At 43.6% G+C, this 20,675-nt stretch overlaps 2 protein-coding genes and 1 long non-coding RNA gene across 5 annotated transcripts in view; 2 read left to right on the top strand and 1 right to left on the bottom strand.

The window, feature by feature from the left end:
- Positions 1–37, bottom strand: part of LOC308678364 (purine nucleoside phosphorylase-like) — a 46,119-nt gene extending 46,082 nt beyond the window's left edge. Inside the window, exon 1 of the mRNA XM_081345503.1 lies at positions 5–37. Within this exon, the coding sequence (XP_081201629.1) occupies positions 5–12 (8 nt within the window). The 5' untranslated portion in view covers positions 13–37. The remainder of the gene's footprint in view (positions 1–4) is intronic.
- A 4,510-nt stretch (positions 38–4,547) lies between these two features.
- On the top strand, positions 4,548–20,615 carry LOC308679124 (type 1 phosphatidylinositol 4,5-bisphosphate 4-phosphatase-like). 3 transcript variants are annotated; one of them, XR_014028700.1, is made up of 8 exons: positions 4,548–4,713; positions 6,643–6,845; positions 10,382–10,488; positions 15,761–15,866; positions 17,855–17,907; positions 18,180–18,270; positions 18,810–19,673; positions 20,552–20,615. XR_014028700.1 is itself a non-coding variant. In XM_081346395.1 (7 exons), the coding sequence occupies exons 1-7, from the start codon at positions 4,578–4,580 to the stop codon at positions 18,951–18,953; spliced, it is 840 nt and encodes a 279-aa protein (XP_081202521.1). In that variant the 5' UTR covers positions 4,548–4,577; the 3' UTR covers positions 18,954–20,615. The 3 variants fall into 3 exon arrangements, 1 of the variants encoding a protein (XP_081202521.1); XR_014028701.1 differs by having other exon boundaries at positions 20,153–20,615; XM_081346395.1 differs by having other exon boundaries at positions 18,810–20,615.
- LOC308679125 lies at positions 11,406–14,264 on the top strand. The gene is made up of 3 exons (XR_014028702.1): positions 11,406–12,008; positions 12,636–12,675; positions 14,207–14,264. It is a non-coding gene; the product is annotated as an uncharacterized lncRNA (long non-coding RNA).
- Positions 20,616–20,675: the final 60 nt, after the last annotated feature.

The raw sequence follows: 20,675 nt of genomic DNA, 5'->3' as shown, positions 1-20,675 counted from the left end.
AGACCTGGGCATTTTATGACATCCGGTCCTTTGCTGTCCCTGTCTGGCCCACATGAGGTCAATCTGAAATTAGAAATCAAAATGTAATCAAGCCACAACATATAGCCTTACCAGTAGCAGCTAAACAAAACTATGTAATTTATTGCTTTTTATAAAGCAATAAAACTGAGTAGATTTAAATTCAGTTTATTGATTGGACCTTCCATACCAGTCCATACCAGGGACGTGGTGGCTCAGTGGGTTAGGACGCTGAGCTTGTCGATCAGAAGGTCGGCAGTTTGGCGGGTAGAATCCCAAGTGCCGCGTAGCAGAGTGAGCGCCTGTTACTCGTCCCAGCTTCTGCCAACCTAGCAGTTTGAAAGCACGTAAAAAAAATGCAAGTAGAAAAATAGGGACCATTACGGTGGGAAGGTAAACAGCGTTCCGTGCGCCTTTGGCATCTAGTCATGCCGGCCACATGACCACGGAGACGTCCTCGGACAAGCGCTGGCTCTTCGGCTTTGAAACGGAGATGAGCACCGGCCCCTAAATTTGGAAACGACTAGCACGCACATGTGGGGGAACCTTTACCTTTACCTTTACCAGTCCATAGTTTCTCATGTCGTCCCTTGGGAAAATTAACTGCTCACCCCTGATATAATGGATATAACAAAACAATTGTTGAGAAGCAAAATCTACCAGCATCTTCCAAATCTTGCTGGAGGTGGAGAAACAATATGGAAAGAGAACCTGAATTTTATTTATATAAAACAGTTGCCTCATAGAGGTATCTCACATTATTGCTCCCAGAATTCCCAGCAAAGAGACCCCAACTTTTTAATCCAATTTAACTAGAGAGCAACAAAGGTTTAAACCATTTGGCTTCTGTGGCTTCTAAGCTTAATAAATCAAGAATGGCTTTTCGGTACACAGTACAGACAGTACTCCAAAAAGTAGGTAAGGTCAGGGATTTTTTTTTAAAAAAATAAAGATTTAATTTTCATTGAAATCTAATTCAATTTAAATTAAATTAAATTATGCCCAGCTGATATTATTATTCCTGATGAATGTAGTTTTTCTTCCATCATATAAAAAATACAACTTGGCATTTTTTAGATAGGCACCTTTGTGGGGTCATGTGCTCCCTCTTCTCTCTGGAACATAGTTATATAATTAGTTTCCATAAATCTCAAGGCAAAGAACATTTCAAACTGTTCTCTAAACAAGGGGCCTATTTAAGGATTAGAACCATTCCTCCTTCATGACTTACAGGAACTATGCATATACAGTATGACTTGCATTTCCCCAGTAATGTAATTAATGATTTGTGGGGATTATCCCTTTCAAGTCCTTCCCTTGGAGATCTAACTCACAGAAACTGGTGGATTAGCACTGATCCTGACTGCATTTTGCTCACCATTAAGGCAAATGGGTGACATGAGCAAATAGGTCCTTGACTTACAACCACAATTTTAACCCCAAAATTTCTGTGGCTAAGCGAGACATTTGTTAAGTGAGTTTTGCCCCATTTTACCACTTTTCTTGCCATCGTTATTAAATGAATCACGGCAGTTGTCAGGTTAGTAACACAAGTTAGTGAAGTGAATCTGGATTCCTCATTGATTTTGCTTGTCAGTAGGTCGCAAAAAGGGGATCACATGACCCCGAGACACTGCAACCATCATGCATAAGAGCCAGTTGCCCAGCATCTGAATTTTGATTACAATGGTCGTAAGTGTGAAAAAATAGTCATGTCACTTTTTTCAGTGCCGTTGTAACTTTGAATGGTCACTAAGCGAACTTTTAAGTCAAGGACTACCTGTACGACAATTTGTAACAAAAACGTGCGACATTTAATGCATCATGAGCATTCTGCATAGGGCTAATGAGAAATATGGAGAGATAATTTTCTGGGATTATTTGATAAACCTCAAACTGATCCAACATTAGGACTAAGTTTAATGAGTCATACTTACTTCCTCAGCCTGGTTGGGGATGATGGGAACTGTCATCTAGTACATTAAGAGATCACCAGTTATGGATAGTTAGTCTAATCTCTCTTTCCGTGATCAAAGAAAGCCCTTCTCTTAAGTAAAATGTGGGGTTTTCCTTTCCAATCCTTCCGGCATGTTCTGACGAACATTTTAATGTTACAAATTTCTCTCTTGAGGATACATGACACAAATAAACAAGCAAGTCAGAACTGGTGACAGCTTCTCTGCAAATTAGTGTCACATGCTTGTCAATTTATGAATGTGCCATTACTGAATACCACATAATGGAGTAAAGCCTCTGGTATGTGGACAAAGTTTAAGCACAATAGCACCTGCTGAAATACAAAGGGATCGTGCTATTTTCCAATCAATATTACTATGGCTTGGGAAAAACCCTTTCTACCAGAGATAAGAATACAGTACCATTATCTATTACTACACAGTCAGTATAATGGCTGTTAAGAGGTCAACAGATCCAGGCAAACAATCTACTGTACATTGGGTACATATATTTGGGAAAATATTATTTAATTCTTGTTTCTTAGGGGGGGGGGGAAATAAGAGGCAGTGCCTTTTTAAAAATTTGTAATGTGTGAAATTCCGTAAGCCAAAATTAACAAAAATTAGCAGTTATAAAAACTGTTTTCTTCTAGTTTTGCACACTGTCCAAGTCCAGTGGAGTTGGGCCCCTCATCAATTTAAATAAATAAAAGGCTGTTCAGGAGGTGAGAAATACATGGTGTTGCGTTCAAGAACAAATACAAAACTGGAAGTACCTGGCTTAGTCAAGGTACTGGCCAAAAGGAAATGGATGATCTGCAAAACCACAGATTAAGCATGAGCCAGGCTGCAGCAGCCAAAACCATTAACGCAGTCTTGGCCTGCATCAAGAGAAATGCAGCATCAACATCACAGGAAGTGATAGTCCAGCTCTATGCTGTGCTGGTCAGCTCAAACCTATAATACAGGTAGTCCTCAATTTACAACAGTTCATTCATAGGTTCTCCTGCTTTAGCAGGGGCCTGGAGCTCCAAGGTCCTTTCCTGTTCTGTTCTATTCGTTTAGTGACAGTTCAAAGTACAGCACTGAAAAATGTGACTTATGACCATATTTCAGTTATGACCTTTGCAGCATCCCCATGATAAATACTGGGCTCAGTTGTGGTTGTAAATCGAGGACTACCTGTATTGCGGTAGTTTTGATTGCCCCAGTGCAAAAGGATAGATAAGGAAGGAACTAGAAGGCACCCAAAGAAGAGGAGAAAGGATGCTAAAGGGCTTGCAGTTCAACCCTACCCATCTAATTACAATTTAACCAATTTCAGTTCAATCCTATCCATCTAATTAATTGCAATTTCCTTTTTCATCAGGCTGACCTGGACTGATGACAGGGTTTTTAAAAAATGTTTTTTTTTATTTTTAATTGTTTAGTTTAACTGATTTATTGGGGCTGTTTATTTAATTTCTTTTAACTTTTGTATTGTTGTTTTTATTGTTGTTAGCCGCCCTGAGTCCTTCGGGGGATAGGGCGACATATAAGTCCCAAAAATAAATAAATAAATAAAAATAAATTTAACCAACTGCAGTTAAATCCTACCAATCCTCCTTTAACCCCAGTATTTTTTTAAAAAAAACTTGGCCACTTTCAGATGTGTGGGTTTCAATTCCCAGAATTCCCCAGCTATTTCTCCCTCCTTTTCCCCCCAATGGTTGGGGAATTCTGGGAGCCGAAGTCCACACATCTTAAAAAAGTGGCCACGTTTGAAAAGCCCTGGGTTAAAGAAGCTTCGTAGGCTTATCCTGGAGAAGACAAGACACAAAGGGCGGAAGTTTTTTTCCTGGCTTCGTGTTTTTTTTTTTAAACTAAGCCCCGCGTGGCTTCCCACGAAACGGAGCACGTGCCGGTCACGAGCGGACGGCTTCCTCTTCCTTTCTCTTTAATGGAAGTCTAGTGTGGAATCTTCACGGGGACGTCAATCATTGCTCAGGGGGCGGGGCATTCTCTAGAAAAGGCGGGGCGGTCGTAAGAGACGCCATGGGGAACTTCGGCCCCCCCCGCCCCCAGCCAATGGGAGAGCAGTTCTTCCATCACGTAAGGCCCACGGTGGCTCCTAGGAGCGTACTATGGACGCGCTAAGCCAATGAGGATCCGCGGTCCTTTGTCACGTGAGTTAGAACTCTTTTTAAACCCCCCCCCCCGGGGCCACCTTGAGAGGGAATGGCCAATAGCCAAGCAGAGAAGAAACGATGATTCGGGACAACCTGGGAGCCGCCTGAGGGAGGCAGCCAATCAAGAAGCGTAGACGAGAGTCACGAGACGGAGGAAAGGGCACAAGAAGGCGCGCGATTCGCCGTCCAATGGAAGGAAGCGGACGACAGGCCGTCACATACGCTCCTGACCAATCAGGAGCGCAACGTCCGCTATCGCCACCAGTTTCTGGTCACGTGACAGGGAGCTCGCCGCTTGCTCGCAGCCGATAGGAGGAGGAGGCCGTCGGTCATCGTGTGACGAGAGTATCCGGGGTGTTGAGGGGGCGGGGACGTGCGCTACGGAAGCCGAAAGAGAGGCGGGGCGGGGACGGGTGCAGTAGCGGCCGCTGCAGCGATGGCTGCGGATGGTGAGCGCTCCCCGCTGCTGCCAGCCGAGTCTGGCGATGGAGGCGGCCTCGGCTCGCTGGGGCCGGCGAGTCTGGCGTCAGGGTCCGCCTCCATTGCTCCGGGGAAACCGAACCCGCCACAGGGTGAGCCGCATTTCCTCATTTATATTCATGGGAGGCCCCTTGGGAAAGGCAAGTGGGAGGGGGACCCAGAGAGGAGAGGTCGTCAAGTCAGGAGGCGTGGCTTGTGCATGGGGGCGTGGCTCGGTAGGGGGTTAAAATTAGAATGGGTATCCATCATAAGGACAGCCCTTCATCTCTGGTCGTTTTGGGGAGGTTTTTTTTTTTTGCTGTATTACAGTAATAAAATAATAAACAGATTTTATTTTCCTGGGCTCCAAGATCACTGCAGATGGGGACTGTAGCCAGGAAATTAAACGTTGCTTGCTCCTGGGGAGGAAAGCCATGGCAAATCTAGACAGCACACTAAAAAGCAGAGACATCACCCTGCCAACAAAAGTGCATATAGTCAAGGCTATGGTCTTCCCAGTTGCAATGTATGGCAGTGAAAGCTGGACCATAAGAAAGGCTGAGCGCCAAAGAATTGAAGCCTTTGAACTATGGTGCTGGAGAAGACTCCTGCGAGTCCCTTGGACTGCAAGGCGATCAAGTCGGTCAGTCCTAGAGGAGATCAACCCTGACTGCTCTTTAGAAGGCCAGATCCTGAAGCTAAAACTCAAATACTTTGGCCACCTAATGAGAAGGAAGGACTCACTGGAGAAGAGCCTCATGCTGGGAAAGATTGAGGGCAATAGAAGAAGGGGATGACAGAGAATGAGATGGAGTCACTGAAGCAGTAAGTGTGAGCTTAAATGGACTCCAGAAGATGGTAGAGGACAGGAAGGCCTGGAGGAACATTGTCCATAGGGTCGCGATGGGTCGGACACGACTTCGCAACTAACAACCACAACAACAGTAATAAGTTTACTGTAATACAATACAGCAACACGTATTGCCAGTCTGGTTCCAGCAAAATGCTTTTCTCAAAGAAAGCTAATCAGAATTGCTAAGAGCTATCAGTCACGAGATGTAGGTCAAACCAAGAAATCAATTCCACACAAAGACCAAAACTGCTTAAAAATAAAAAAAAAAGATTGTAGTAACAAATCCTAACAAAATAGGAATGTTCTTTATTGGACAAGTGTGATGGGACAGGCAAGTAATTTGTCTCCAGTGCATAAGCTCTCGATGTAAATACAAATAGCAAAGTGATAAGTCATAGATCATAAATCCAAATACAAACAAGTGATAAGTCATGAGATACAATGTGCTAAGCACATTGATTTGTGCTTAGATTGTAAGCCGCCCTGAGTCTTCGGAGAAGGGTGGGATATAAATGGGATTAAAATAAAAATAATAAATAAATACTAATAGGAGAAGATGACGATGAAAAAGGATAATAGCAATAGAGCCCTATTACAGGGATGAATATATTTAGGCATAAGACAGTGCTGTGGAAATTAGGTGTTTAGCAGAGTGATGGCATGGGGGGAAAACTTTGTGTCTAGTTTTGGTATGCAATGACCTATAGCGGCATCCTGAGTGGAGAAGTTGAAACAGTATGTCCAGGATGTGAGGGGCTTTATCGATATTTGTAGATAAAAGTAGATAAGTCTAATTGTGGCTCACCTTCTCACTCTCTTATACTAATGTGAATTATGGAGGTGGCTTCAAATGTTTCCTCCTCTCCTTCTTCATTGTTTGGACTGAAGTAGTTTTTCTCTCTCTTGGTTGCTTTGGTACGGATCTCCCCTCTCTCCATCAAGTCCATCCTCTACTTTCTACAGGGCTTTGCAGGTTGAAGATGAACAACTGTAGAGGCAGGAGCCAAAGGGTGGTGGTGGTGGAGGAGGAGGTGGAGGAGGAGGAGGAGATATTTGAGGAAAATGAAATGTAGGTGAGAGAACAGAAAGAAAGATCAAGTGGGTGGCATGTAAACTTGACAGCAGCACCGCAGAACAGTGGTCGAATGCTCCCTTTTGATCATGATTCTTTCTCCCCTTCCCTTCCCAGGATTTTCCTCCTTCAGCAGTCTCAATGATGGGAGCCAAGCAGCCATACTGCCTGCAGAAGATCCCCCGCCGTATTCCCCGATGGCATCGCCGGAGAGTGGCAGCGCCCCTATGATCACCTGCCGAGTCTGCCAGAGCCCCATCAACGTGGAGGGAAAGATGCATCAGCACGTAGTGAAATGTAGTGTTTGCAATGAGGCCACGGTGAGCACTGTCGGACAGACAAGTGGGACGTGGGAGGCACAGGGGAAAGATGTAAAGGCAGAGAAGACAGCTGGCCGGAATATAAGATATGTATTATCTGCCTTGCCATAGAAGACCTGCATATTGTGCAGGTCAAAAGGAGGGCTGAGAAGATGTCTGCAGACCCCTCCCATCCTGGACATAAATTGTTTCAATTCCTCCCCTTGAGATGGCACTGTAGGGCGTTGTATAGCAAGACAACTCAACACAGGGACATTTTCTTCCCTTGTGCTATCTGCTGAACACCTAATTCTTATGTGTGTGTGTGTGTGTGTGTGTGTGTGTGTGTGTATGTATGTATGTGTATGTATATGTATGTATATGTATATGTACACACGCACACAGTGTGGCTGCAATATTGTTTATCCCCTTTATTATTTCTTACTTTCCCCTTTTCTTGGTTGTACACTTTAATATTGTTACATCCCACTGTTTTGCAAGTACATTGAGTGCTCCTGAACCAGAGACAAATTCCTTTTGTGTGTCTAACCACACTTCGCCAAATAAAGCACAATTGCATATAAAGGAAGATGAACTGACCCATGAAACAGATAGAAAGTTGGAGACAAGCAGTGCTTCTCAGGGTCACTTCCCTTGCTTGATTATCTTCAGCACAATTCCACAATAGCAAAACTCTGGCGGCTTGCCAGATGCTATGATCATACAATAAAACTAGCCAAGGAGAAAGGGAGGCTTATATTCTCACAGTTCTCACCAGATGTTACAAATATGTAGGTTTTTTTAATTTTTTAATATGAGGATGATTTCCTTAAAAACACACCCTGGATAGCAAAAGAGTAAGCCAAAACTGTAGATCTGCTAAAAATGGACGGAGTACTTGTGTTTCCTTTCAGGCACAATCTTTAGTCCCTTGAGAGCTATTGGGTCTCAAGTCAGCATAGTCAATACTGAGCTAGCTAGATCTGTGGTCTAACTGCACAGGGCCGTTCCTTAAAAGGATTCCTTTTTTTCCCTTTGTTTTTGCTTCCTCCTAAGGATTATATTGGTGTTCACCTTCAGCTCGGATTATGTATTGTAATGTACTGTTTATTGGGTTGATACGGTTGTGGTGAAGATATAGCTCATCTGAACTCATTTGAACTACACTCATATGAAAGTTTTTATGATGCCTTTCTTTACATTAGAAGCTCGTTTGGAAGAGGGTTTTTTTTTAACCCTGGAATTTGTCCTGTACATTATCTCAGTGAATAATGTATAAGTTCTTGTTTATTTAGCTGAGGAAAAAATAACTCTGCTCTTTTTTTCTTTTTTCTTTTTTTTACCTTTGCCTTAATTCCACTCCCTGGTTTTATTAAAAGCTGAAGTCTTTCGGTGAAATTGGCAGATAGGGAGATTTTGAAATGGATGTAATGCAGTTTTTGCACCCTGCACAATTAATTTATGCCCCTGGATGGAATATGCTTATTATTTAAATAGTTACAAATAAATACACCAATTGTGAAGGAGGAATTTACCCATGAGGAGAGGTGTATTTGAGGAAGAAGGGCTAGGTAGAGCCAACAATAGGAAGCCAATAGTATCGTTATAGGTTTTTTTTTAAAAAATTCCATTTATATCCCGCCCTTCTCCGAAGACTCAGGGCGGCTTACAAGTTTAGCAGTAGCCTTCATTCTATGTATATGCCTGCTTATTAGGGCTTTCACACACACCCCAAGCGGCATTATTACAAAGCTTAATTGCCCCCAACAATCTGGGTCCTCATTTTACCTACCTCGGAAGGATGGAAGGCTGAGTCAACCTTGAGCCTGGTGGGATGTGAATCTGCACTAATTGCAGGCAGCTGGTATTACTTAAGGAGGCATTAGCCCACTGCTCCACCAAGGCTCTTCCTTGACTTAGAAGTCAAGCCGCAATCAGAATCGGAATCTAGTCACTAAGTGAGGCGGTGGTTATGCAAGTCATGCCCAATTTTACAACTTTTGTTACTGTGCTCATTAAGTGAATCACTTAGTTGTTGAGTGAATCCAGCTTGGACGAACTATGGGGAGATTTTCTATCCTTACGGGTAAAGAAGGATCAAGACTCCTACTACTACCCATGAAGTTGTTAAGGCATCCAGGAGTTACAACACCTTAAAGCAGCACTCTGTTTTGCCTTTCACCGCCCATAGAAGCTTGTTTGGAAGCCTTTTTATCTCGGCCTCTTGGAGTAAGGCGTCATGGACAGATAGAAGCTTAAAAAAATGAATCTCTTTTGGACTTCAAGATGTGGCTTTAGATTTGCTAGGTGTTGAATGAGCAGTTGTCAGTTGTACTTTATCTTTGCCCCAGTCCCATCCCGAGTTATCTTTGGCATAAGGAACTGCTTGTTAAGATTGCAATGAAAATCTACATTTGAGAAGGGCCCTGCCCTTTCCACGTTCCTTGTCTTTCTTCCTTGCTTTTATGTATTGTACTGGAAGCCCTCTGACTGAAGAAAACCTACTTTTTGTCTTGGTGTAAAATAGGTGTCAGAATCCATTTATATCACATTCATAAATGTATGTTTAAAACATTATCCCCCCCCCCCCGGATTCTGCCATCTCCCGAGGAAGGAGGAGCAGATGTGGATTCAGCCTGCCTTAGGTTATTTCAAAGACCAAGGGAAACCTTTTGAACTGGGGGAATAAAGGGGAGGGTGAGGGAAGAAGGCATCTGGCCTGTGTCTCCATTTGAATCTGTAAAGGAAGAAGGCAATAACCATAAAGATTCAAAGTTCCCTTTTTCCCAGGAAAGGGATGACACGAAGAAAAATGATGGGGGGCTGACCAAATGGGGTTGAGGGAAGGGGGGGTTGAACCGGGAACTCTTTATAAAGTTTCAATTTGTAAAACAATACCAAGTCCTGTCTTGTATTTCCACAACCAAGCATGTCCTAGTAAAAATTCCTTTTGGACTAGAACTGACTCCAAGAGTTTTTGTTTTCCTAAGACGTGGATTGGGGTGGGTCCCAACAATAGGTGTCTTCGGAATGCCACATTTTTATTACCCTGTTTTCTGAAATGTACACTTCATACCAGGTTAGATTTATCTAGCCCAGCTTTCCTTATTCAGATTAGCAGTAGCTCAGCTTCTTGAGCGTGATTCTAGTTCAACACTTAATACCTAACTTTAAGCTATGAAAAATGAGGATAACACAAAACCTCCCATGTAGAAAAATACACATTTCTTACTTGCTTGAGATTCAGTTTTGATAGGATGTCCTATGCTTTGTTCAGGGGAAAAAAATCACAAATAAGTTTCTAGACTTTTTCCCAGTTCAGCTAAAAATAAAACCTGTTGTCCATTGTGCCTGTTGGCTGTTTTTTTAAAACATACATATTAATTCAGTTTGAATATTTATAGATACACTGTGACGAATGAGAGTGTTATCACTAAACTTGGTCCAATGCCTGGCAGAAGGGTTAGATTCTTTGCCCTGTTATGACCTTCTTTCTTCTTAAACCAAGAAACATGTTCAACCTGTTTAACTTTTATATATGTTATTTTGTCCTACAGCCAATTAAAAATGCCCCACCTGGTAAGAAGTATGTGAGATGCCCTTGCAACTGTCTTTTGATCTGCAAAGTGACCTCACAACGCATCGCCTGTCCACGGATATATTGGTAAGGGGTGGGGAAGGGAAATATGTAGTTATGTTTTTCAGGATGTTTTAATATTGGATCAAAAATAGCTTTCTAAACATTCTCTATATAACATTTTATGGGAAAACAGAAGCACGAAAAGGAAAAATAAAATCACAAAAAGAAATGAGATATTTATTTGTATTTGTTAATTCAACATATCTGTATGCTGTCATAATCACAAATTAGCTACAGATAGTTATTAAAATGAAGTAAATGTATTCATATCAACAACAGCCATGACATAAAATATAAGCTAAAATGAAAAATTTACTCTTACCTAATCACTAAGAAATCTATCCTTATTTAACAATCACGACTTAAATGTTAAAAGTTATAAAACCCTAATTTCAGATGTAGAATAAGACCGTGGGTAGAATTATAGTCTAAAAATTATAAGCTGCCAAGAGTCATTGAATACAGAAGAACAGAATTGGAAGGGCCCTTGGAGGTCTTCTAGTCTAACACCCTGTCCTGTCACGAGACCCTATACCCGTGGTGGTGAACCTATGGCATGCGGGCCACAGGTGGCATGCAGAGCCCTCTCTGTGGGCACACGGGCCATCGGCCCTGTCCTAGGCCTTCAGCTGGGTTTTATAAAACCTTTTTGCTTTCGGCCTCTACCGCCGTGTGCAAAAAAAAAAAAGGTTCAATCAATCAATTTCAACTTCTCGCCGAAAAAAAAAAAGATCTCACAAAGTTGGAATTGATTGATTGAACTTTTTAGTCCCACCCAGGCTGCCGTTACGACCACAGCCACACCCAGCCAATGGGCCACACCCACCCGGCACCCGATGATACATACAGTCATGCTCGAAATTGTTGGCACCCCAGAAATTTTTCAAGAAAATCAAGTATTTCTCACAGAAAAGTATTGCAGGAACACATGTTTTGCTATACACAGGTTTATTCCCTTTGTGTGTATTGAAACACAACCAAAAAAGGGAGGAAAAAAAGCAAATTGGACATAATGTCAAACAAAACTCCAAAAATTGGCCGGACAAAATTATTGGCACCCTTAACTTAATATTTGGTTGCACACCCTTTGGAAAAAATAACTGAAATCAGTCGCTTCCTATAACCATCAATAAACTTCTTACACCTCTCACCTGGAATTTTGGACCACTCTTCCTTTGCAAACTGCTCCAGGTCTCTCTTATTGGAAGGGCGCCTTTTCCCAACAGCAATTTTAAGATCTCTCCACAGGTGTTCAATGGGATTCAGATCTGGACTCATTGCTGGCCACTTCAGAACTCTCCAGCGCTTTCTTGCCATCCATTTCTGGGTGCTTTTTGACGTATGTTTGGGGTCATTGTCCTGCTGGAAGACCCAAGATCTCGGACGCAAACCCAGCTTTCTGACACTGGGCTCTACAGTGCGACCCAAAATCCTTTGGTAATCCTCAGATTTCATGATGCCTTGCACACATTCAAGGCACCCAGTGCCAGAGGCAGCAAAACAACCCCAAAACATCATTGAACCTCCACCACATTTCACTGTAGGTACTGTGTTCTTTTCTTTGTAGGCCTCATTTCATTTTTGGTAAACAGTAGAATGATGTGCTTTACCAAAAAGCTCTATCTTGGTCTCATCTGTCCACAAGACGTTTTCCCAGAAGGATTTTGGCTTACTCAAGTACATTTTAGCAAACTGTAATTTTGCTTTTTTATGTCTCTGTGTCAGCAGTGGGGTCCTCCTGGGTCTCCTGCCATAGCGTTTCATTTCATTTAAATGTCGACGGATAGTTTGCGCCAATACTGATGCTCCCTGAGCCTGCAGGACAGCTTGCATTCCTTTGGAACTTGTTTGGGGCTGCTTATCCACTATCCGGACTATCCTGCGTTGCAACCTTTCATCAATTTTTCCCTTCTGTCCACGACCAGGGAGATTCGCTACAGTGCCATGGGTTGCAAACTTCTTGATAATGTTGCGCACTGTGGACAAAGGCAAATCTAGATCTCTGGAGATGGACTTGTAACCTTGAGATTGTTGATATTTGTCCACAATTTTGGTTCTCAAGTCCTCAGACAGTTCTCTTCTCCTCTTTCTGTTGTCCATGCTTAGCGTGGCACACACAGACACACAATGCAAAGACTAAGTGAACTTCTCTCCTTTTTATCTGCTTTCAGGTGTGATTTTTATATTGCCCACACCTGTTACTTGCCCAAGGTGAGTTTAAGGGAGCATCACATGCTTGAAACAATTTTGTTTACCCACAATTTTGAAAGGGTGCCAATAATTTTGTCCGGCCCATTTTTGGAGTTTTGTTTGACATTATGTCCAATTTGCTTTTTTTCCTCCCTTTTTTGTTGTGTTCCAATACACACAAAGGGAATAAACCTGTGTATAGCAAAACATGTGTTCCTGCAATACTTTTCTGTGAGAAATTCTTGATTTTCTGGAAAAAATTCTGGGGTGCCAACAATTTCGAGCATGACTGTAAGTGGGTTTTGGGTTGCATTTTGGGCACTCGGTCTCTAAAAGGTTCGCCATCACTGCCCTACACCATTTTAGACAAATGTGTGCAGGGCATTGTTTTTCAACCTTGGCAACTTGATGCTGGACTTCTACTCCCAGAATACCCCAGCTGGGATTCTGGGGGTTGAAGTCCACACATCCTCAAGTTGCCAAGGTTGAAAAACACTGCTCCAAGGACTGCAATTGGGCACCTTTAGAATACAGAATAACAGAGCTGAAAGGGACCTTGGAGGTCTTCTAGTCCAGCTCCCTGCTCAAGCACGAGACCATTGAGATGAGCATCCTATAGAAATTGAATAAATACAAATAAATAAATACATGGTTGCCATAGAAAATTGTAAGCTAGATTTATTTTCCAAATGCAAAGTAATTGTGTACATTCTTCTACTGAAGGAATCATACATTACTTTCCAACTTCCAGTGCACAGCATCCTAGCAGGTGTGAGGAGGTATAAAGATAATTTAGGAAATATTGTAAAAATAAGACCTTTAACAATATTCAGTAGAAAGTAGGCAGGTTGGGGAAACACCCCCCCCACCCCACTTTTTGACTTGGTTGTACACCATTGTAAATACGGTAGTTTTGCAAAAACTTTTGGGCTCAACAATCCATGCTGCCAAATATGGAAAAATGATCAGACCTGGGCTTATTTCTTCATGAGTGCAAAACCTAGATGTGTTTGGAGAAAAATAATGTGTGTGTGTGGTGTGTGTGTGTGTGTGTTGGTGGTGGTGGGATATTTAGCTCTCTTGAATCCTGAAATCTTTTTAGGACAGTGGGGAGGAATAGCTTGCTTGCTTGCTTGCTTGCTTGCTTGCTTGCTTATTTTTAACCTACTTTTTTAATGTGTTTTAACTTATTGTAAGAGTTGTGGGCATTTTGTTTAATCTTTTTTAATTTTTGTATTTTGTCTTTTAACATGTACTGCCCTGTTCACCGCCCTGATTCCTTCGGGAGAAGGGCGGTATACAAATAAAATTAATAAATAATAAATTTATTTATTTATTTATTTATTTATTATTTATTTATTTACTTATTTAATTTAATTTATTAATGGGATTTATATCCCGCCCTATCTCCCGAGGGACTCAGGGCGGCTAACAACAACAAAACTTAAAGGTCTCTGTACAGTAAATTAAAAATAAAAATTTGAAATAAATTAAAATAAATTAAAGAATAGAGTTAGAATTGTAAATATAATTAAAATCCCTGTCAGTCTAGGTCAGCCAAATGGAAAAGGAGTGTTTTGAGGCCACGGCGAAAGGACGAGATCTTGGGCCATCCGAAGCTCAGGGGGGAGCTGGTTCCACAGGGCTGGCACTCCCACAGAGAAGGCTCTTCCCCTGGGGGTCGCAAGGCGACATTGTCTAGCCGACGGTACCCTGAGGAGGCCTTCTCTGTGTGAGCGTACTGGGCGATGGGAATTCGTTCCCGGCAGCAGATGGTCCTGCAAGTATCCCGGGCCTAAGCCATGTAGGGCTTTAAAGGTAAGAACCAGCACCTTAAATCTCACCCGGAGGGCAGCCGGTAGCCAAAGCAGCTCACGCAGGAGGGGTGTAATATGGGAGTATCGGGGTGCTCCCATCACTACCCGTGCAGCTGCACTCTGCACCAGTTGAAGCCTCCGGGTGGTCTTCAAGGGCAGCCCCATGTAGAGAGCATTACAGTAGTCTATACGGGAGGTAACGAGTGCGTGGGTGACTGTACGGAGGGCATCTCGGTCTAGAAAGGGGCGCAACTGGTGTACCAGGCGAATCTGGGCAAATGCCCCCCTAGCCACGACTCCAATATGATCTTCAAAACTGAATCGTGAATCCAGGAGGACGCCCAGGTTGTGTGCTCTATCAACGGGAGGTAATATCTCTCCCCCTATAATCAAAGATGGAACCTCTTGAACTAAACGAGATGTCGGTACGTAAAGCCATTCAGTTTTGGCCGGGTTGAGCCGGAGCCTGTTCTTTCCCATCCAAATCTGTACCGCTTCCAGGCAACGGGACATCACATCGAGGGCATCACTGGGTTGGTTTGGGGTGGAGATGAACAACTGGGTATCATCCGCATATTGGTGATACCTCACCCCAAAACCACGAATGATTTCACCCAGCGGCTTCATATAGATGTTGAACAGGAGGGGCGAGAGCACCGATCCCTGAGGCACCCCACAACTAAGGGGCCTTGGGGTTGACCTCTGCCCTCCTGCCAACACCGTCTGCGAACAGCCCGAGAGGTAGGAGGAGAACCATCGTAGAACGGTGCCTCCCACTCCCAACCCCTCAAGACGACATTGATGGTGTGATCCAATAATGTGGGTGGGTTTCTGTTATTTGAAGAACTAGAAAGCAAAAATATGGATTGGATTAATCAAGCTAAAAATGTGACATTTTTATAGGAAAAAGCGTGCACAGAGAGAGAAGGAAAGGGAGATTCTCCCTCTTGTCTTCATCTTTTGAACCTGTTTTTTTCCCCTTGAAGAAGGTGTTTATGTTTAGATAATAAAAACAGTGGTTGCCCTGATGAAACCAGAAAGACTAGTTGATAAAACGCAGACGTTGGCATGTTGACTGGCCTTAATTGAATGTGAGAAGTTAGTTGTGCCTGCCAGGTTTGGACCTGAGTTTCGTTTTTGTTTGTTTTTTTTTAAAAAAGGGGAAATATTTAAATCCAAAATCAACTTCATTCCTCCACCCTGGCTTGAAAATAGGAGATGTTTGGTGGGGACAGATGATTGACAAGATAATAACCTAAACCTCTTTTCTTCCTTTGTTTTCTACCCAGTAAAAGGGTCATAAACCTAGGCCCCGTTCACCCTGGTCCTCCGAGTCCCGAGCCTCAGCCCGTGGGTGTGCGTGTCAATTGCGGTCATTGTGAAAATAATTTCCTGGTAAGGGTGCTGGGGAAGAAGGAATTGGGGGAAAAAATGAAGCTTCTTTGTTCCACGCTCAGCTTTGGAGACCTGTTATCGGAAGAAAAATATAAACTTACAAAATCTGATTTGAGTCCAAGCAAGGCAGTCTCGTTGGGAACTGACCTTGGAATGCAAAGTGGATAGAAAAACATATATATATTTTTTTGAATTGGCTGAGGTTGCTTGCGTCTTTTGAAATGGACACAGATTGGGTTCTCACCTGCAAATATCTCCACCTGTGGATTTTATTCATAAATCTGCTACAGGAAGTCCTCGACTTTATTTATTTATTTATTTTTATTTTAATCCCATTTATATCCCGCCCTTCTCCGAAGACTCAGGGCGGCTTACAATCTAAAGCACAATGTGCTTAGCAATAGCCTTCATTCTGTGTATATGCCTGCTTATTAGGGCTTTTGCCCCCCCCCAAGCGGCATTATTACAAAGTCAGCTTATTGCCCCCAACAATCTGACCACAATTGACCCCCCCCCAAAAAAAATTTTTGTTGCGAAGTGAGAAACCCGTTAAGTGAGTTTTGCCCCATTTTGCGACTTTGGTTGTCCCATTTGTTAAGTGACTCACCACAGTTGTTCAATTAGTAACCCTGTTGTAAAGCGAATCTGGCTTCCCCATTGACTCTGCTGGTCACAAGTTCTCAAAAGGTCATCACGTGACGGCGGGACACTGCAACCGTCATAAATACGAACCAGTTGTCAAAGCATCCGGATGTAAGTCACGTGACCATGGTTGAGGCTGCAGTGGTCGCCAGTGTGAAAAACGGTCATTAAGTCACTTTTTTTTCAGCGCCGTTGTATCTCTGAACGGTCACTAAATGAACGGCTGTAAATCGAGGGCTACCTTGGAGGAGCAGCTGAGCGTGACTCCTTAAAAAAAACAAAAAACGAAGAGCCTGTTTGGTCTGCAGCCTTGAAATTGCCCTTGGTTGAGTTGTACTCTGGGCATATTGGGTTTGCAAAGAGTATATAACTGAGGAAGCCGAGGCAGGAGTGTTAAAAAAAAAAAAAGCAGCAGCAGCTCCATGTGCAATATTCCTCTGACATATTTTACACACTTTTTTTTAAAAAAATCCCATTTATATCCCGCCCTTCTCCGAAGACTCAGGGCGGCTTACAATCTAAGAAGCACAAATCAATGTGCTTATAGCAATAGCCTTCATTCTATGTATAGGCCTGCTTATTAGGGCTTTCACGCCCCCCCCCCCCCCAGCGGCATTTTTACAAAGTCAGCTTATTGCCCCCAACAATCTGGGTCCTCATTTTACCTACCTCGGAAGGATGGAAGGCTGAGTCAACTCTTAACCACGGAGATGATGATTGTCCTTGTATCGTTATCCATCAGCAGTAAGAGTAAAGGAAGTAGGAAGGTTGGAGGGAAAGAGGAGGAGAAGTGGGGAGGAACGGGAGGGCAGTGGCGAGGGAAAGAGGAGAGGAGAGGAAGAAGAGGGAAGTAGGAAAGAAAGGAGAAAGAAAGTAGAGAAGAGGGAAGAGAGAGAGAGAGACGGAGGGTGGATCCAGTGAAAGGGGAAATGGACGAGCAGCACCCAAACTTACGTGTATGTATTTATGTAGGGCGATATATAACACCTACAGCATTACTGATATAACAAATGTTAAATACTTGAAAAAATGTTTACATTTCATTGGGTAGTTTGTGGTATATTAAGGGAACTGTGAAAAAATAAATAAAATAAATTAAAAAAAATAAATAAGAGTAAAGTTGCAAAGTGATATTGGTCAGCAAACAAAGAATTTCTGCTCCATTAAGAAAAAAAGAGCCTATTTGTGGCAGCAAAGTGTGACTTGAGTCAGGTTCTCCTTCTAAGCCCTTCTCTCTCTCTCTCTCTCTCTCTCTCTCTCTCTCTCTCTCTCTCTCTCTCTCTCTCTCTCTCTCTCTCTCTCTCTCTCTCTCTCTTTCTCTCTCTTTCTTTCTTTTGTCTCTCCAGTGGACAGAATTCACTGATCGCACTTTAGCCCGGTGCCCGCACTGCCGCAAAGTGTGAGTTACTCTGGGGAAGGAATTGGACCTGGGATGCCCTCCAAGTTTGCGTTGAACGTTACCTGATATTAGTAACTGGAGTGGGGGAGGAAACACCCTGTTTGGGGGCTCAGCTTCAAAGAGACCAAAGGAGCAGAGGTCGGCTGCCTGTCTTTGGTAGCCAAGGCCTCTTTCTCTGCCAGAGCTCTGAATTCTGGGCAGACAGGAACATTGTGGGAATGATTCTCAGGTTGCTTGACGTGCTGCTTCCTTGTCCTTGTTTGTACCCCCAGCTCCTCCATCGGGCGCCGCTATCCGAGGAAAAGGTGTTTCTGTTGTCTTCTGCTGGGTGTGCTGATGGCCGTGACAGCAACGGGATTGGCGGTGAGTCTGGAGTGAGGGGCATCTAGCTTGGGGGGGGGGCTCCCAAAAGAGCGAGGTTAAGATGAGATCCTTAAAGATGGTCCTGTCTGGTGGATACCTGGAAATCCCAGGGCTTTGGGTTAGAATGAGAAGATTTAAAAAGTGGACGAACGTAAGAGACAAAACTCCCATCAATTTGGCTGCTGAGAAGCCTACAGGGATGTGTCTTGAAAGCAAGGGAAGTAGTAAAGTTTGGAAGGAACAACTTCTCTCCCTATTCAAAATCCAATTTCAGGAGGCTGAATCTTAAAAACAATCCTTCTCGGTATGGGTCCATTCTGATTTTTTTTTAAAAAGGGGGGGTTATGCATCTAAGATGGAGAGAAACCTCACCACCCCGTCTCCACAACCTTCAGCACTTGGGGTCAAAATTTGAGATGACTGATAGTTCAAAAGGTTTATCGAAGCCAAAGGTTTATCGAACGCACACTTTCAGAGTAAAACCTGTCCAGCTCTTTTGTTGTGAAGCTGATTTCTGATTCTTCTTTTGATTTCTCTAGTTTGGTACCTGGAAACAAGCCCAGCAGTACAGGGGGGTCTATGCTGCCTGGGCGGTGGTGATTTTCCTGGCGCTGGTTTTCCTCGGCCGAGCTATGTACTGGGCTTGCATGAGGGTCAGCCACCCCATCCAGAACTTCTCGTGAGCCTCTCCAAGCTCCTCTTGGTTTCCCACTGCTGCTCCACCACCTCATCTCCAGGGGACCCAGCTCCATCTTCTCCCCTCCGCTTCCATTTGAAGTTGAGTCTGCCGTGCCACCACCTAACTGTGCCCGCTCCCAGTGTCATCATCTGAATAACTGTGGGACAACCCTGATATCTACGAGCCTTCTTCCGTCTCTGTTGCTCTGAGCCAGGATTGGTGGCAAAAAGAAAGTACAGTTGACTCCAAAGGAGCTGAAGCCCAGCTCTGTAGGGTTCTGCCATCGGAGGCAAAAGTTCCTATCGGTCCTCAAGTAGCACAACGCTAATCGTTCCTAAAAGAAACTTGAATGCAGCTGGATGGTTTGGGATCAAACCGGTGGCGGCTGTTCCAGTGACATTTGGAGATGGCCCAGCCCAAAAGAGCGGAATCCCTTGAGATACACTACAGGTCTTCAGCGAGGGCAGTTCAGAAGATGGTGTTTCAAGATTCTGTTCTTGGCTCCCATCGGAGGCCGTTTAAATCTTTCCTGGTCGAGAAGGAGGAGGCAAAAGAGGCGTCGAGGCATCGCTGCTCTATCGATTTGTCCTGTTTTTTGTCATCCCGTGTCCTGTAATGTGGGGTAGCTGAAGCTGCAAGGGTTGAGCCCGTTTCCACAATCCTTACATGTGAATGGAATGAGAGAATGGGCCCTGAGGAATGAGGGAAGGCCCGACCCATAAAGGTTAGTACTAAAAAGGCCCGGGATTGGGAGCTGTCAGATGTTCATTGAACAAATTTCAGCCCCCACCTCCCCCTTTCTGTGATCTACAGTGGTGAGATCCAGAGGTCTCCCACTAAAGTTTAGGTTCGTTCCCTGTGGGACTCATTTTTGTGTTGATTTTTTTCTTTATCTTTGCACATTCCTGTTTCTTCTCCAAAAATCCAAACTCTTCGTTTTCAGGGGGACGAGAGGAGAGCAGCCTTAGAGACCCATCACGTCTCTTAAAGAGCCCTTTCAACCACTGCTATGGTGTTTTTATGTTGTTTTTGTTCTGAAATGTTGAAGGGGGGAACTGCTGGTCAACACCATCTGCAGTTGAGCGATGGGGGCTTCACTTCAACTGTGATTTCTGCCTCCTAGGCAGAGATTCTCCCTCGCAAGGCCTACCTTCTTCCAGAGCCTTCTAAATTAGACTTTCATCCCTTCTTTTGTCTTACTAGTTCATGACATAGACCGAAGGGGGAGGAAATGGTGCATGTACTCTGTTGTACAGAGGAAAGGATGGATGCCCTCAGTCATGCAGCAAACAAGATATTCCGCTTAGGGAAACGTCTCAATTCTGCTACGAACCTGGCTTGACTTTTTCTCAGCGTGACTCCTCTACCCCGTCTTCTCTCGTGGCCTCAGATTTTAATTCTCCCACCTCCACGGCATAAAGCTTATAGCCCCAAGCCTGTCACAGCTTGTATATAAGAAGTAAAATGTACATAGAACTATTTAAGATAACTTTCCTCCATGTTGGCTGCCTTCCTGCCTGCGTGCTTGCACCGTATGTCTGTCTCTTTTTTTTCCAGCCATGATTGAACATGCCCGTTTGTCTTTTTCCTTCTCTTCCACAGGCACAGGAGGAATGAATTGGATGGTTGTAAATAAATAAAAGTAGCTATTCCATATCTGACTTAATTGGACGGGAAGCTGTCGTCTTGTGGTTTTTCAGAATCAGCCACCTTAAGGGGAACGGGG

Source organism: Vipera berus (genome assembly GCF_964194415.1).
Source record: "Vipera berus genome assembly, chromosome: Z".
NCBI lineage: Eukaryota > Metazoa > Chordata > Lepidosauria > Squamata > Viperidae > Vipera > Vipera berus.
This window is presented reverse-complemented; position numbering and strand designations above follow the sequence as displayed.

Excerpts from the sequence above, each read along its gene's own strand:
- LOC308679124 (XM_081346395.1), top strand. The coding sequence starts at position 4,578 with ATGGCTGCGGATGGTGAGCGCTCCCCGCTGCTGCCAGCCGAGTCTGGC. Across the intron at positions 4,714-6,642 it reads GAAACCGAACCCGCCACAGG|GATTTTCCTCCTTCAGCAGT; the intron begins GTGAGCCGCATT and ends TTCCCTTCCCAG. Across the intron at positions 17,908-18,179 it reads TGCCCGCACTGCCGCAAAGT|CTCCTCCATCGGGCGCCGCT; the intron begins GTGAGTTACTCT and ends TTGTACCCCCAG.